At 37.6% G+C, this 18,689-nt stretch overlaps 1 protein-coding gene across 3 annotated transcripts in view; it reads left to right on the top strand.

Moving 5' to 3' along the window:
- LOC136996847 (uncharacterized) overlaps nucleotides 1-18,689 on the top strand; it is a 31,038-nt gene continuing 12,349 nt past the window's right edge. The window contains exons 1-3 of one of the 3 annotated variants that reach the window (XM_067357324.1): nucleotides 1-76; nucleotides 218-740; nucleotides 6,624-7,643. In XM_067357324.1, the coding sequence (XP_067213425.1) occupies nucleotides 578-740; nucleotides 6,624-7,643 (1,183 nt within the window). In that variant the 5' untranslated portion in view covers nucleotides 1-76; nucleotides 218-577. Of the gene's footprint in view, nucleotides 741-1,449; nucleotides 1,548-6,623; nucleotides 7,644-18,689 lie in introns of those variants that run through there. The other 2 variants (XM_012375112.2, XM_012375113.2) reach the window with 2 other exon arrangements.

Genomic DNA, 18,689 nt, shown 5'->3' with positions numbered 1-18,689 from the left:
ATCGTGCGCAAGCGCCTTCCGCTCTGCTATAAAGTTCCGCAGCAGAGCAGCAGCCTGGCGTAGTCGTTAGATAGAGGTTGGTGCGAGTAGTCGGTCGTCCAAGCGGTTTCATACTATACGCACGCCGTTTACGAGTTCAAGTGACAGCCAAACGGCTAGTTGTCTATCTCATTCTGGATATATTCTAAGAATGAAATTCTTTCTTTGTCTGTCACAGAACGATAGTGGCAGATATAGCAGTAGCACTGAGAACAGTAATACTAATTTGTTGTTTAATTGTGTCTTTGTTCGTTGTATGAAAGACTTGAATCGGACGATATATCAGAATCACTATATATTGTAATAATATCTTGTAAAGACGCTATACGCGCGTAAATCCTTTGTAAATCCGTGTTCGCGCGCGGTATCGTATTGCCGCATAAATATATTGATTATCGCGCGCGAGTAATAAGATATAAATATAGTAAATAGTGTACAATACATAGCTCATCGTGTATTTGATCTGTCAGTGACGGTGAAGTGGAGTGTATATATTTTCGTTCGTGTAGTGAACTCACTCATCATTGGATAATTGAATATGGATACCAATAGGGAGTATCCATTGTATTCATTGAAGATAGATCATTTTGAACAAAGCTACTGGCACGAAGTATCAAAATTCTGCAACTTGTCTAAGAGATGTAATGCGGCGTTATCAGTTCGATCACCATCACGTTCAGCAACTTCATCGAATAGCACAGGTATGTATAACAATCATTTCACTCGCAACGCACCTTCGCGTTCGCACTATATTACGCGTGTGGGCGGTAACGCTCCAGCATCGCAGTCAACGTCGGCGGCGACCGGTCGGCCAGCCGGCCGGCCGGCCGGCGCGTCGCGACGCGACGCGACGTGACGCTCCCTCGATCGGGGGAATCCGGAGTGCGCGATGCTCTATTCTTAGCTGGTTCGCGACGATCGATGAGATCGTTCGCGCGGACCGCTTGGAAGCGGCATTCACCGCGCGTTCAATGAATCTTGTTATCCTTTGAATAACGTATATCAGATGATCACTTTTTCTCGTGAGTAACTCTTTGCTAAGGGCGGGATGACATTTGCGCGACGCTCAACAAAATTTGATCGGTAGCGAGGGATAGATCGTAAGAATCATGTTATCGATTTTCTTTTGAATCTGAATAAGTCTTGCATTTTGCTATCAAGATTTAATATATAATGATATAATCGATGCAAACGGAGTTCAATCGCTAACTTAGAGAAAAAAAGTTATGAGATTTACGGCAAATCTATTTCCTCCTTTATAAATGTATTGCTTTCCCTTTCCTATACTAATTTTTTCATCTTCATTTCACCATACCTTCCCTTCCACTCCTACTCCTTGTTCTTCTGTCTCTCCCCTCCCCCCTCTCTTTTCCATCATCAGCTGAATTGCCTTCACCCAATTTTGGACATTAAGATCTCAACCATCATACAGTACAGATCTAAGATTTTTCTTCTACCTTGCTTCTTGTGCGTGGATGTGCTCACATTCGACATGGGTTTCATTACAAGTATGTACAATTTATTTCTATCTCCGGTCAGCGCATTTTTTATAACACGAATTCTCATTTATTTTTATTATTAATTAGCGACTTTCGTGCGGTTTCGCGGCCGGTTCATCGAACTTTTCTATTTACCTTGCATACGACTCTTATTGAGTTTATCGGGAATCGATGAGAATAAATATATGACACATATATTGCATTTTACATTTATATCTTTTAGTTTTTTTATTATTAAATTTAATTATATTTTATTAATAATATTTAATTTAAGTAGTTTAAAAATTAAAATAATAATTTGTGGAATTATAGTTATATAAATAGAAATATATCTTAAATTATTATTAATATATTAATTTATTCATTTTTTATATTTTTAACATTTATTTTATTTTTATTAGTAAGAATATGATTATATGTTTTTGATTATATAATTTTTATGTTTATTATATCTATAATTATTATAATTTTAAGTCCTAATATTTTTAGAATTTTATTTGGGTGGTCCGTGGAAATCCGATTTGTGTGTAGTGCTTTTTAAAGGTTCTTTACGTAACATGACGGGCTTGCCGACATCGCGCTGTGCCGGGAAAGACCTTTGCTTTGCTTCGTACGCGAGCGGAAACAAACGGGCGCGAAATAAGCTGGACTTGACGTACTTAAGGCGATATCATGAATTTTATTTACATGTGACAAATTTTTTACCATTTTTTTTTTTTTTAACAAATCGCGTAAAACACGACTTTGAACCGTTTCTCACATTAAAATTTGATTGACGATTTTCTTGCGTAAGTAACGAATGTCACATTGTGATCAACAATGAAATGTCAAGTTCGTCATGTTAATCCGACAGCACAATTTAGCGTCTTTGATTTCTGAACAAGAAAGTGCGAAAAATATGAATTTTGATACTTTTGCCTGTTCGTCGATATACTTATTCAAAGGATACTTTTGCATTGATTTTTTTTCATTAAAAAATAATTAAAATTACAAGATTTCGCTGCGATCGTGATTTTACTGCCAAAAATAATAAAACAAAAACGATATCTTTTCTCAGTTTTAGACTCGTCCTGAATGTGCAAATATTTTTTTACTGTGTATTTGTTAATTTATTATTTTTATTGAAAAAAAAGATATTTTTGTGTATTTATACTCCAATTATTTATGTTGCAAAAATGTAATTAATGTGCGTATCTTTTTAAGCTAGGAATGTTGATGGCAAAAATGATTCGATATCTGCTCTCTTTTCAATTTGTCAATACAAGTAAAATTTACTGACCTTTTTATGTTTTCATTCATTCAAATATTTATCGAGAGAAGGATATATATATATTTGTATATTTACAACTTATTTTTTTTTCCGTAAGCCATGAATACGTAGCTTCTCCGAAAAATTTTAATTCTCATTCCAAAAATTTGTTCACATTTGTTTTCGTAAAGTATTTTCTGATTTCTTTCCTGAGAATCGCTAATCTGTTTTTCCCATCGGCAACTGTGAACGCGATTATTCTATCGGCCGCAGCGACGCGACGTAACAGTTGTTTGACACATGAAGTAATAAAATTGATTGATACGATAAAAATGATCGCGTATTCGGCGCGTATTGTACTTTCACTGATTATGTGGAAACGCTGTGCGCGATATTTATATTTCCGCTCTCTTTAATCGACAATTAACCGCGATTGATGCGCGATTTTTCGCCTTCCCGTGATTTTTCGTATCGGTTGTCCCTTAATTAGTATCTGATGGAAAAGTTGTCGGCTCGTTACACGCTCGAGCGATAATGTTCGACGGAAGCCGGGCGTATACCTGCCTATCTAAACTCGGACCGGTTTCCCGTTTCCCTGCGACTCACGTAGACAGCAAGAGGAGGTTCGACACGGCGCTGATTGTGATCGTGTGTGTCGCGCGTTTCGTGCGTGTGTGTTATACATTTTCGAAAGTCCAAACGAAAGCAACTCTGCTCTTTATCAGATTGCTCGAATAATTTCTCTCGTCGAATGTGCATGGCGGTCGGATTTGGACGTAGCGATTTTATACCGGCGATGAAATTGCTTTTCTTAAAGGGGAGAGACCGCGATAGCCGTTAACCAGCTTCCTAAAGTTTCGCGCGCGCGCGCGCGCGCATAAAGAAGAATAAATTCTGGTGACCGGTACAGGAAATTAAATTTAATGAATGTAGAATATTAAAAGTAATATTTGGACTTTAATTAAAAACTATTGTACGTGAAACAAATGTACGATAGATAATTCCGATTCTAGCTCGTGAATGATGTTTGTGATGAATTTAATTTAATTTGTGCTATAACGTTATTTAAAAATGTCTATGTTTATTTATTTGAAAGAAAAAAAAATTAAGTAGTATTAAAAAATTAATTTAAATGTCAATTTTTTTACGCAACACTTACGAAAAACTTGATATACGTGATAGATATCGCGATACTGACCTATCTCTGTGACGCTGATATTGACCTCTCTACGGCTCTATGTCACTGACCTATCTCATCTATTTATATGTGAACCGGCGGCCAACTATACTTAATAAGTGTTATCGCAAATAGAGAATCGATTAAATGAAATGATAAACAGTTGTATTAAAAATTATTCATTGTTTTACGCGGTCTTTAATTGGATAATTTTAATTAATTAGATAATTCAATTTTTAAATAACTGATTAAAATCAGCGCACCACTTAACGCATTAAAGTCTAAGAAACGTTCAACAAAGAGCGACAGTAGCCAATAATTTCATGGTTTCATGTGTCAACATACGCCTTCGCGATCACTTGTTGTCCGCGTGTTTGTAGCTGCGAACGAGATTGGTTTATCTTTTTTCATCGGCGAGCCGGTCTTTCTTTGGTCCTCAAGGCTGTTCTAAAGGTGATCTCTTCGATTACCTTTAAACTTTTTTTCCGCACAAAACTTAATATGCTGTCAATATGGAATTAGAATATATATAAAGATACAATTTATTTATTTATTTATTTGTTTATTTATTTATTTATTTATTTATTTATTTATTATATTTCTTTCCTTTCGTTTATATTTAATTTTTTCCTCATTTATTGTAACTTTATTATAATTTTTATTAATTACTACATCAAAATTCAAAATTTAAATAAATTTATTCTCAATTCTATTTTATTCTTTTTGAAATTTGTGTTTATGTTATATATTTTGATAAAGAAAATTAGTATTATTGCAGAATTATAAATAGCTGCATTAATTATCATGTTTTAATGCAAAGAGATGATTTTGTGCTATTAAAAAATAATCGAGATAAATATGTCAAGAGAATCGCGATAGTGTCATTAGCTAGCATTTTGGTAGAAGGTTTCGCAAATTCTTAGAAATATAGGTAGTAAATGCCGTCAGATTAATCTCTCTGTAATTGCGATTCACACGCATCAGGCCGCCCGCACACGTCATCTGTATGCACAGTTTCCCATCTGTTTAGACGAAACTACAATCTTAAATCTTAGCGCACATCTCGCTGAAACAGTCAAGCGATGAGTCATCGAGCAACATAGTTGGCTTTTCCGCATATCTTCGATAGATGTATTATTTGTGAAATCATTTCCGTATTATTGTCACTTAAGATTTTTAAATCAAATCTTGAAAAGTTGTTATCGGATTGATTTCGAATTATCTTGTATTTAACTCCGCATCTTAAATGCATAAATTTAGTTGTTGCTTATATGACGAAGGGAGAATATTTTGTGCCGCGGCGATTGTTATGAGCTCCACGTTTTTCTTTATGGTTTCTTAATCACGTTAATTGAATTATCAAAGAAAAATACTCAGCAGATAATATTACCGTCCCGCGCGCGCACGAATTTCTATAGATACACATTTGTATCGCGAGAAGCCGTATTATGCGCTTCTCAGTTACGAAATGGTATTGGCCGATCAAATTAGATTGGTACGAAGAAATGTTGAATGCTCGCTACATAGTTGCACGTGCTCGGTTAGAAAGTAATGTTAAGGATCGCGCACCTGGTAACGAAACGCACCGCGAAGGAGCGCCCAGCGATTGTACGCTACGAGTAAAGAGGATATAACAGTTCTCTCTATGCGGATAAAAAGCTATCCTGCCATTGTAACGACCGCGATCGTCGATGATTTATTAAGACAGTCTCGTCGGATAATGAATTTGATTTGCCGGTTTGTGGCGCTCTGTTATCTACTTCGGTTCCGCTCCGTGTTGTTTGCCTGCAACCATATGTCTATACATAGTTGCATATTTTGTACCTACGGTCTTTCTAGTTACATAGGATATATATATATATATATATATATATATATTCTCGCGCGATAAGTCGTCTATTTTTATAATCCGCGCACGTGATCATCGTGCGATTTCCATTCATATTTTCAAATCTATTTATATCGAGTTGTTTTACAGATGTAGACACTAAAGAACCGTCGTTACGATACATGTTGCAATTCCGCGTGTTATACTATCGCGATGAAGCAATGTGTTGCAATTCGCGGTGGATAGCACTTACTAAAAGGCATAAAATTGTGATCGTCATCGAATTGCTGAATATAAGAAAAAGAGAAGATCTCTCTTTTTGATATTTACATAAGATTTCATACTTTTGCAAAGTAAAATAATTATCAGCATATTTTGACGTCAACGATATATTGAGATAAAGATTATATGAGATATTTTAACTATGAAATTATTTTAAAATTGTTTTGAAAGATAAATGTTTTTATTTTATTATAATATTATAATAATTACGTGTTTGTATTTTAAGAAAAGTTTGCTTGCAAAACTTGAAATTTGATTGCTTAACACAAATATCCACCGTATAAGGGCTTTCATTAATTTTATTCATTTAACTTTTTACTTAAGAATTTAATTTTCTAAAGCGATTAATACATACTCTGAAGAAATTAATACATTTCAAGGTTTTTGTACTTTTGTTGTGATTAATATATAATAGCAACTTAATTACGAAAATGTTATAATATCTAAACTTTTGAGAATCGTAAATATTATGCAATTTTATTAATTATGATAAATAAAGGAGTAAAGAAAGTTTCACTCTCTTAAATATGAATCTTTAATTTTGTGCAGATTCTTCATCGGAAGTCTGTGATGCTATGTTGAGTATGGAACAGACATTGAACGAGGTTGTAAAGGAAGAGAATGTGGAGGACATGCAAATGAAACGGAACTCGATTGTAGCTAACGAGACGAAAGAAATGGATCATCTCTTAAATAGTGAATTATTGTTCGACGAATTGCAGATGGATTCTAATATAGAATCTAATAATATAGTACTTAATGCATCAAACACAATTGATATTGATACTGCAAATGATAACTCAACCACTTTGATGACAAATTACTGTAATGAGATATGGCAAACTTCATCCGAAATGTTACCCTCAGAAGAGAATCTCAAGCATTTTTTGAATCCGGAAAAAGCGAATGATATATGGTTGCCCATAATTGATAGTCCGACTTCCAGTAGGACATCCTATTGTGAGAGGAATAACCCTCAAAAAAATTATTTCCAAGAACTTTTTCAATTGATATCAGATTCATACAAATTAGAAAATCCGAAAGAAGTAGAAAATGCAACAGAAACAAAACCAAAAAAAATAGAAAAATCAAAGGAAGAAGTGAAGCCAGTGGAATATTCGCCAAGCCTTGTACAACTTAAAAAAGAGATCCCATGTACGATAACCTCGCGTGACCTACAAACTGATGCCAAAAAATCCACTCTCCAAGATTCTCCAAAGACGCGGAATTGGTCGTCCATTAAACAGAAAATTAGAAACTTAGAAAGCGATGGCGATTCTCCACGCTCGCAATCACCACAGAGCTACAGCGGTGATGATGAACGAACGTGCGCGCAGGATTCAATCCAGTCCTTAGAGTACATAATGAATGGAGCAGCTGCGGCGAGTAGAAACAAACCAGAAGATAAAAACCGCGATCAACGAGTCAGACGATCACGGTTCGTCCGAAAAAATCCAATGCTGTCGGACAGTGATATTCGGCGGAACACCCTCAACGATCACTCTTACACTCTGAATGAAGACAGCCTGCGACGTTTAAGAACGGATTCCACTTCAGAATCTGGTAAGCGTAAGTAACCGCTTTTGCTATTGAGATTGTTCGTGTGATTACATATATGATTACGATTGAAAGATTTTTTTTACGATTTAAAGTATATAAGGTAAAAAACAATCTTTTTATTTTTTTATTTTTATTATTAATACTGTTTTGAACATAACGAATTTGTGATCTAGTCGTAAGACAGTTTGTAGTCGCTGTTTGTATTTAATATTTCAATATGCTGCACAAATATCAACTTCATGTAAATTTTATCGAAAGTAATGCATTCAATGTAAATTTTTGTCAAGTTTAAGAAATACGCGATTACTTTGTGTGCGCTGACACGTTAAAATTCATATTCCAACAGCGTGTGCACGATATGAATTATTTCTCAATAGATCACAAAATTGTTATTATTTATTTTGCATGAAATTCTTATAAGCAGATGTGTTGCGTTTGTTTGTATCAAAACGGTTCAGTTAAAAGGATTCTTGTACGAGCGATTTTTTTATTTCTATAGTTTTTTTCTTCTTTTTTTTTATTTACATACACAACCAAATTTATTAAGAGCAAAATGCGTTGTAGAAAATGAAAAGTTGCACAGATTCTACACGAAATAGTACAAAGATCGCAAAAGAAGCGAAGTAGTTAGTGTTTGTTTTATTCAATACGGTATTGCGCGGGATCATCCGCTTGTAATCGAGTGTAATCAACGCGGCGCGGCATCCAGAGTGCATTCGGTCAAATTCGGCTACCCGCATGAGGTATGCTAATCGCGGAGACTCGGTTATTCGTCATCGCGCAAGTGTGAGCGCGAGCGAGAGTGCGATGACTGAGAAACTCGTTTTCGTGCGCGAGCGCGGAGGTCGGTAGACGCGAGGGCCTCGTCCTCGGGCCAGTAATTTATTGTGAGAGAGATCCCGTGAGAATTTCGTGCCGTCGTGGAATTGATTCGTCAATACGTCGTGGAAAGAAAGAAAAAGGAAAAAAAAAAAGAAAGGAAAAGAACGGTAGGAGAAAAGGAAACGCGCCGGGTGTTCCGCATTCGAGCGACGCGTCCGACAAAACGAGAGACAACGCTGTGTCTCGAAATAACAAGCCGGCCGTTGCAAGTACATCGGATATTTCGCGGTGTTACATATTAATGATCTCGCCGCGCGCTACCTTCGTCGTCGTGACGTGACGTCATTTTTAGCGTCTTGCAGTTATTTAACGACTCGCCGATTATGTGAATGCAATGTATTATGCAATTTTTGATTCGACTCCTTGTCCGCTTTCCTCGAGTATTATGCAAATTTCCAGGAACATTGTTTCGTATAAATGCGGTTTATTTACCGGGATGCGCGCGGATCTTTCAGAGTTTATTTTTCATCTTTCCGCGATCTTTTAAAATCTGTTTAACTTGTAAATGCTGTGCTAACCAACGCTAAGAATCTTCTATGAATTTCCATGTTGGAGGCGCGTACGACGGTATTTCTAAGACTTGAGGGATATTTGCAGTGTATCCCCTTGAGGTATGTTTCAGAGAAACGGTTGCCATCTCTCGCTAAACAACCGTTGAATGCACGATGTGCATTGCGTTTCTGCGCACGACCCCCGTAGTCCTTCTTGAGGCGAGTATTTTTCACGTCGCTCATACATACATATAGTCGTCTTTATTGTAAGATGCAAAATATCGAGCGCACTCGTACGCCTTTCGAAACACGACGAACAATAAGTCTGATTCGCGCTGCATCTCGTCGTTTGCGCGCGCCAAGTCAATATTGACGAAGAATTGTTGCGACGTGCTTTGCAGCATCGTAAATGTGGCTTAATTGCCGGTCTCTCTCGGCACTGTTTTCTCTCTCAATGACACCAATGATTACGGATTATAATCGATGGAGGAATGGAGTTGATAGATCGCAACATCGATCGCCGCGCGACCCGCTGAAAATTCTTTCTCTCTCTCTCTTGAGGTATCTTCGCGCGCATCGCAAATTTGTGTCGAGGTCAGAAGTTATCTATCTATTTGTACATTGCGAATTGAAATCGCGAAGACGCCGATTTTCTGCAAATTGCTACGATTGCTTCTCTGACATTTTCTTAAAAAACAGATTGATTAATTTTAAATTATAATACACTATAATCAGAAATCAAAGCAGCATATTTAACAAATTATTAACGTCATTCAAAAATTTTAGCTTATAATATATGAAAAGACAAAAGATATTAGGCTGAAAGTTACTTTTAAAGCGCCTTACTTTACTATTAGTTGCTTGTGTGATAAAAATCGTCAAACAAAAGTGTATAATTTTTAATGCATTTGCATCATAAATTTACCAAAGTACCGTATGATGTTTTTATCGTTCTCGTGCATCACGCGAATTTTGATTTTTTTCACGCTTTCGGTATGTCGCGCGCATTTTCTTAGTAGACGCCGTTCCGTCACGTGTCGCGACATCGGCCGTATCTAACTATAGTGATTCCTAGCGAGGAGGTATGCGACTTGCATAACTCGAATAAGCCACGCGTGATGATAAATGCTTTTTTTTTAAAGCGTGCGCATGAAACAGATATGAAGAATGAGTTGCACGTACCGTTTGTTGCAAAAATCAAGGTGTTCTTTTTATATAATCGTATGAAAAGTTTGTTCAACTTTTAATAATTATTATATTTTTGCCAAATTGAATAATTTTGAAATTAAAATTCACGCGAAATAAAAAATAAGCTAAAAAGTTGCAGACAGCAACTGTTTGGAAAATAAAAACGATTTACTTTGTTCATTATTTGTAATATTGTAATTTACTTTGATTATATTTTGTAATTGTTACCTTAAAAATATCTAATTACATTTTTAAATGCAAGTTAAATACCACAATCATGACATTTTAAGGATAGTTGAGTTTTTCACGGGACTTCAATTAAGTATCCGCAATGTCTAAGGAATCGGGACATGCCTTCGTAAATCATGCTACAAAGTATTCCGCGCGCGTAATTGCCAGCACTGGAATCCAGCGGCGACGTCGCTCGGCAGTAGAATCGCGCGTTAACACTTGCCACCTGAAAGTATGTTGCACCACATGGCGACATCGTCTATCGTGCATTCGTCGTCGTCGCGCGAGCGTATTCATACATATATACATATGTATGCGCGCCTGGCCTTTGATCGATCATAGAACTGTTGTTGTTTTTTTTTATAGCTTTCTATACTTCCTTTTTTTCTCCCTTTGTTTCTAAAACGTGGCGAGCATCTCAAGGATACGAAAAATACTCTTAAAGTAAATAAGATGTCGAAATACACGTGGAACGCGAGATCTTACATATCGCTTATTAAATTATTTTAATTTTGATTTGAATTAAATTTGCTAATTTGAATTACATCGTGACTTGTTAAGAAATAAATACATTTTAATGTAAAAGCGTACGTAGATTAGAAACGTTAGCCGATCGAAGTAACGACGCCAGCGTCGGATGTTGCAATCTCGCAACATTGTCACGAATGACTTAAGTAGCGCTTATTGTGAAGATCTCGGGAAGTACGAAGTATCAAATGTGTTTTACAAATGGCAAGACAGTGGGACGTTTCGAACTGCGGGTTCTTTCAAAGTGCCGCGCTTCCTCCTCGGCCCTTGGCTCCTTAATGGTCCATCCGTGTGGCCCAGTGGGCCTGACCAAGACGACGCTACGACGTCGGTGGCGTGTGACCGGACACGTCGCGTATCCCGACCTTGACGTTGCCCGATCCGTAATTGGTAATTGGCCGATTCACCGACGCGCGCAAGTCGTCGGTTTCGATCGCAGTCGGCCGGCCGCCGGGTCAGTGAAACGCGCAGGTGATTGGCGAGAAATTATAAATTACATTTCTCGACGCTGATAACTTTGTTCCGTATTATTTCCGTGTCGCCTTCAGCGCTAAATATAATCGCCTGGTTCGGACCTTTTCTTTTTCTTTCATTTTATTATTACGCGAAGTTTGCATTTGCTGTTATCGCGAGTCGAGAATTATGGCATCGAATTTTGCCCGTAATGCAGGATATTTGTAGCTCTTATACCGATTCACGACACGTAATTGCGCTCGTAAATTATCGGCCGCCACTCGGCGCGTGTGCCGGCCGTAAAATCATTTTTATCTCGCCGAGAGCGTAATCGTCTACGCTCGCGTTCCAGACTGACTAAGTGAGATAATTTTCGTGAAGAACGGATCGATTCGCTCCGGCGATCCTCCCTTATCGGAATCCGGTTAACCGTTTGGCGCGAAGTGACCGGTAAAATGCGCTGCATGCGTAAACAATCGGCTCTCGATTTTTACGTAATCCCAGATTACAACCGACTGGCCTTGTCTCTTTTTTTTTCTGCCCGACCGAGAAGTACCGCTGTTTTTTCGTATCTCCGCGAACCTCTGCACCGCTTGGCTCCTTGTCTCTCATTCATCCGAGAGAGGATCAAATTACTCACTCTTTTTTTCCTCTCTGTCTGTAAGTTATTCTCTTACGGAGAAGATACGAGGCGATCAACATCCGGCGCAGATAAATTGGTTGTGAGCTGTAGTTTCATTTTTTGTTCTTCTTTATTTTTGCGAAAAAATTTTAACTCGTGAACCCATCATATGTAAACGTTCACTTCGTAGGTCTAAAATAAGACTTAACGGATCCATGATCTAGATTTCGTGGCGAGTAATCTTTTCGATCTTCTTTTCGCACGTGTAAAACTCTGAGTAAAAACGTCAAATTAAATCTCTAACATTGTCGTGCCGTCTTTATTTATTTAATGTTAGCTAATTGAGTCTGTTAATATTTTCATTGAATTACATGGAAAATCCGAGAAATGTTTTTTTTAGAACAGTTATTAAATACGGAGGAATAATGAGCGGATTATATGTGTCACGACAAAAAAAATTAACAACCGCTTGGTCTGATCATATATGCGCCTTGTTCTACTGAAAAGATAAAAAATTGCTATTAATTCGTACAAATTAAAATTTTTCCTGACGTAATTTGCGAACAGCGCGTTTCTCCGCGCCAAGCGGTTTCTTCGAGCGAGATGTTCCTTTCGCACAGTCGAGAGATCGACGGTACATGCGCGTTTGATCGCGCGGGAACTCGAAGGTCGCGCGGTACCAGTGACGTCAAGCCGGCCGGCCGGTCTGCCGGCTCCGCTCGGCCGATCGCCGCTTGCGGTCAGGCGTGGGACCCCGCCGTGGTGGTTTAAATGGTCTACGGAATGTGGTTAAGCCTTTTTGCCATTCGCGCCGCAGTCGTGCACCGAACGGCGAGAGGTATTCAACGCTGTATCATACGGGCGCTTCGCCCTTGCGGCATCTGCCTTTTAAATCCCGCCTGTCAGATCATTATTTTAATTTAATGAATATGATTAGAGGATAATATAGCTATTGCACGGAAAAGACGATGTTCAATATTCCATAAGGATTTATTGATTTTCACAGATGGCACGTTGTTTCCTGTTTCTTAAATTAGAACTTATCAGTGTCGTTTTCGTTAATGATGAGGAACGATTCAAAACAGAACAATGTTCGTAAAATTGAGAAATTGAGTTTTATTTATAAAAATGCTTCTTAGAATTTATTAAATTTGTTCGCTTATGATCTTTCACATAGTTCTTCAAAATTGCAACGGTAAACGTACGAGCTAACATTACAAAGTTGGACATATTCCAAGCAGATGCGAAATGAACTGTAGAAATTGCAGAACCGAATTTCCACGGAAGAGCGCATTGTATGATTCATACCACCGACATAGAATGATTCATCGCTGAGAACTGAATCCTGTCAGGGAAACGAGCGCGTTTTATTCTCAATCGGTCAATTGACCATAATAGCTTCCCGCATGGAGGTGGTGATTCTCGATACTATGACGTTTTCCTGCATTGCTTGCGACACCGACTGATTCTCGTAATCACGTAACAAACATTCATCGATTATATAATAATGATGTATGTTACAGTTATGAAACAATTATCGAATAATATAATTAATCAATATATTTGAGTACAGATATTTCAAAGCAACACAATTTACATTCTTCTATTATTTAAAATATTTTATAAACACTAGAAATTTAATTAGTACATTTTAATTATTTAATACTTTGAATGTTGGTAAGAACATTTGTAGAAATGTCAAAATTATGCCAAATTTATATTGAGAGAATTAGTAAAAAGTCAAAATTGTGATTGACGTGTTAATTAATTACTTGTAACGAGGAAACTTTTTTCATCGATAATTTTATCGTGAACGTGTTTGTGAATGCAATAAATATATTTTTTCCTGCACAAATTATTTATAAGTTAAGGAAGCTTTTTACACTCGTGCGTGTGTCAGCATATGGCGCCAAGCGCTTAGCGCCACTAATTACGTAATCGTGGAGGTGGCAATACGTGCAATCAGTAGCAATAGCGATTCGCGATAGAGCAGACAGTATATAGTAGGAAGGGGGGGGGGGGGCAGGAAATTCTTAGCTAGTGAGGAAGGATGATCGTGAAATTCCTCGAACTCGGGCCGACTATTCGATCTCGCGTCTTGCAAGATTAATCACCAGGTGAGGACCGGGATGGCTAAGCGACCGGCAAAAAACGAGTGCATTTTGTTCGCCGTATCGAGATCGCATCTCGGAATCTCGTGATTAACGTCGGCCGGCGGATCGGTTTTCAGCGGCAAGTCGGTCTTTTCGCCGCTTCTAAGCATAGCCATTTAGGAAGTTGCTTTTAGGGATAAACAGCACCACCAATTTTTTATCTTACCGATAAATATCTCGCTTTTTACGATCTAAATATCATCGCGAAAAATAAATAAAATTGTTAAAAGGGAAGAAAATTTATAAATTACATTGCTTACAATAAATAGGAATAAACGAAGTAATTTGATATCAGGATTTTATCGATGACAGATTAGAAAAATTCTATTGCTTACAATTAGAATAAATTACTGGCAGTTATTTCGCTATCAGAGAATCCACGAGGTATTTAGAACAGCTTTCGATCAACTTGTATGTGCCGACGATGAATTTCTCTCTCACACGCCTTAATCAGACACCCACGACGGTGTTACGTCATTTCGCACGATAATAGCATGAACATATTCAGTGGATATGATTCAAGGAAGACGCCGGCTCGTCTTACGTCTGAAGCCGTCTTTCGTGGTATTCGCAACCCAGGTTCTTTTTCCATCGATGGTACTCAGGCCGCGGTACCGCACAGTTCCGTTCCTCATGCAAATTTTTCGCTTAAAGCTTCCAGGAAAGTCGCGCGTTGGAACGCGCTACTTGCGCGCGCCGCATCAGGAATCAGGATTCGCGCGTTTCGCGAATTCAGACGGCGGCACGCGGCGGTCACGTGCGTGCTGCTATGCGCGTCTGAAAGTTAATTTCAGTTTCGAAGAAACAGGTGAAACGCGCAGTTTTTCCGCTTTGTCACCGCGACAGATAAATTCAGAATTAGAATTGCAAAACTTTTTGTACAACTTTTCTTTTATTTACAGTCTTAACATACAGAGTTTTGCTATGTCTTGCAATATATGGAAAATAGTGCAGTTTACAAAGTTCTTGGTCGATTGATAAAAATAAGACGTTAATGGCCAGAATAATTGTATAGTGAATTTACGCGTCTGACGTTGCATTGCAAAAGCTATCGCTCGAAAGTGTGGAAAATGTCAGACGATCCATTATTAAAATACGTATATAATACGAGCGGTTGACGTGGGTTGTATTCTAATATCATTGAATTGCAGTTTCACTGTGAGAATGAACCTTCTAGTTATTGCAAAACAATTCTACTTCGCAGTATCGGCTCTGCATGCAGGCGAGTTCGGCTCCTTATAAAAGTATTAGTTAACTTCTGTCTAATAAGCAGAAACTGAAACCAACTACTCTTGTTTTTTTTCTTTATACCAATTAATCTTTTCGTATAGTATTTCGTATTATATTACAAATATCATCATCAGCATTATTGTACAGCTTTTTAATATGATTCAATAATATTTTTTATTATTCGTTTGTTGAATATTTTGCTTAAATTAATTTTGAATTGAGTTATTAACAAATATCATCATCAGCATTATTGTACAGTTTTTAATAAGATTCAATAATATTTTTTATTATTATTTTGTTGAATATTTTGCTTGAATTAATTTAGAGTTATTATTATTAAAAAAAAATTTATTTTTGCACTTTGAGATCTCTGGAATTTTTGGTAATTATTTTTAAAGTGAATGAATCTCAAAATATAAATAACATTTGTAGTTATTTCAGTTTCTAACTTTGAGAGTGTAACGAAGCACATTCCTTTCTCACTTTCACCGTCTTCCTCTTCCTCTTCTCTCGTTTACTTCCTCTTCCCACTCGATATAATTATGCCTTTCCTTCGGGAGCTAGTGGGTGCCTATTTTTGTGCAGGGACTGTACGTAAAAGCGCATCTCCGTGTAAGATGACGTAATTCATTCATTCATTCATTAACTACGGCCGCGTGGGAGTAACTGCAGATAAGTGCCGTAGCAAGAGCGCCGTGTAAAGTCGCGCTTAGGACTTTCTAATGGGAGGGAAATGTTTCCGGAATAATAAAACAGCGCGTTCAGATTCTATTTAAAGGTCAGCTGGTTGTAATCAATTACACGGGAGTACTTTGCGAAAAATTTAATATCGATTTATCTTTGTGTGATTTGTCCGAATACCGTTATCAATTTTTCTATGACTTTGTATTGTAATTGCAGAAAAAGAGCGTAAAATCTCATTTTTGTTACAAATATATATTTTTATTTATTATTATATACATATATATGTTTAGTGTTACGATACAAGCTGCTTTGTATTCCTCAAAGTAATATTCCTACAGAAGGCATCATTATAATTTTAAATTCGTCGCGCAAGTTATTTAGATAATATTCCAAAGACGGAGATAATAACTATTTGGTAGTATCATTTCATCAGGGTAATTATCATTTTCGGTGAGTCGAATAGATTTATCAGTTATTTTCGTGTAGACGCGAGATATGTTGATTCGTATAATCGTTTCTGATTACCGCCGTACGAACGAAAAAGAAAGAAGGAAAGATAAAAAGAGAAATCGTTTGGCCGATTAACCAGGACGCCTTGACTCTTGCACCGGCAATTAAGAGTCGGACGCCCGAAATGTCAGATCGGCAAAGTCTGATTTGGGAATGTTGGCCCAGTGTCAATGGCGACTTGGCTGCTTTTTCTCGGTTAAAGAGTTTGACCTATCTCCACCTATTTTGTCCTTAAAAATTATTTTTAGAAGGCACGAAAAAATTTGCAAAAGATCAAAGAGTAAAGAATTTTTTAAGGTTAAATATGATGCGATTTAATTCACTCAGTTTTGATCGATTTAATAATCTGTTGAAATAATCTAGAAATTGTGTTAAATGTTAATTAATTGAATAAATTTGCTGCACTATCTTTTCTTGGATAGAAAAAGAATATTGAAAATTGCACATTCACAATTTTTATTTTAGCTGTTTTACTACTGGAAGTTAATGGATAAATTATTTTTATTTTTGCATTTTTGATAATTAATTATGCTATATATTCGGTGACAACGCATGTTACGCTCGCAATCATTCTGTTCCTCATCGAGGCTCCTTCCTTTCCTCTCGATCGACTGGCCGGCTCGTCGTCTTTTCATTCTTATTGCATTTCTCGTTTGAGGCGGTATGCCAGTCGCTCGCCTACTCTCGAAACGATAGCGCGGTAGAAAGGCCACGGAGAAGGGATGTCGGGAGAGAGAGAGAAAAAGAAGAAGGAGAGAAAGGGACAGGCAAATAAAGAGAAAAAGGTAGATGCAGCGAGGTGAGATGAAACGATAGCTAGCAAACTGGCATTTTCCGCGAGTGATTCGCGCGGTAAGATGCACCTCTTCGTCTTTTTCTTAATGCCATCACGCGTTAACGTCGCGGAAGTCCTGAGGAATCGTCTAAAATATATCGACCATTCTTATCGCGATTATTTCTATCGACAAAATTTTCAGAAAGTTTTTACTATCTTTCACTCGTCATCTTTTTTTTTGGTCATTCTACGGGAACCCAGTGATAAAATCGAATTGCGAATTTAGAGGCACACGTTTAGAGCAAATCCAACTCTTCGTAACTTCCGGTTTGATACCGCGTGATACTCGCGGTAACTAATTTCACACGTAAAAGCTACTCCATGCCAGCTTAACAGGCATGATTCATTCGATCGCACTTTCTCGCGGGCAAATGAGAAAGGATCGCCAACATGTGGTCGTCGTTAATGCATCGTTAATTTGCGGCCGGCTATCGGCGCGTGGGAGTGCTCTGATTGCGTCTGGTTACCGGGACGGGCATCGGCTGTACTACTATCCGTACACACAGAGATACGAGCGTGCGTATCTCGTATTTGCCGTAAGATATTTATCCCCCCTCTTCTTTCTATAATATCTCTCTCTCTCTCTCTCTCTCTCTCTCTCTCTCTCTCTCTCTCTCTCTCCGGTTGGCGCGATTGTATTTGCATGCGAGCGAACTGAACGGATATGAGAGTGGCGAGACTTCGTAATTGGAGTGCTCGCCGACGAGCAGGAATGGGTGCGTTACCGCGTGTGATTTTTTGACACGTTAACTTTTTTACTCGCGCTCCCGAGCTCCGGTAATTCGATTCGCTGATAACGCACGACGCGTGGGTGCACATGCACACATATACACTTGATGATACCGCTCGTACTTTGAGCAGCGTTCTGACTGTCGCTCAGATATCGACGTTATTCGATGCTTTCCTCAAAAGTGTTGATATTGTGTTACATCATCGCAATCATTATGCTGATCGAGAAAAATGCGCGTGGCAGCAATAAATTTATGCAAAATCTAGATTAATGAAAATCAATTAGCAATATATTGTATAGAATGCCTTAAAAACTAATTTAGAAAAAATAGCATTTAAAAATTGTATCTATTATTTGATATATTTGCTCTCTTTCGGATATTTTTAATATTCGTGCAAATGCGCAAGGCACACGAGCGACGAACAAATTTTTAATGGAATATTTATCGTAGCGCGTGAGCAGTGAAAATTTGATTGTGCTCGACATATTTCGCATATTTACGGTTGCGTAACACAATT

This window comes from Linepithema humile, chromosome 6 (genome assembly GCF_040581485.1).
Source record: "Linepithema humile isolate Giens D197 chromosome 6, Lhum_UNIL_v1.0, whole genome shotgun sequence".
NCBI lineage: Eukaryota > Metazoa > Arthropoda > Insecta > Hymenoptera > Formicidae > Linepithema > Linepithema humile.
Note: the sequence above shows the minus strand (reverse complement) of the source record. Positions and strands in the feature narration are given on the sequence as shown.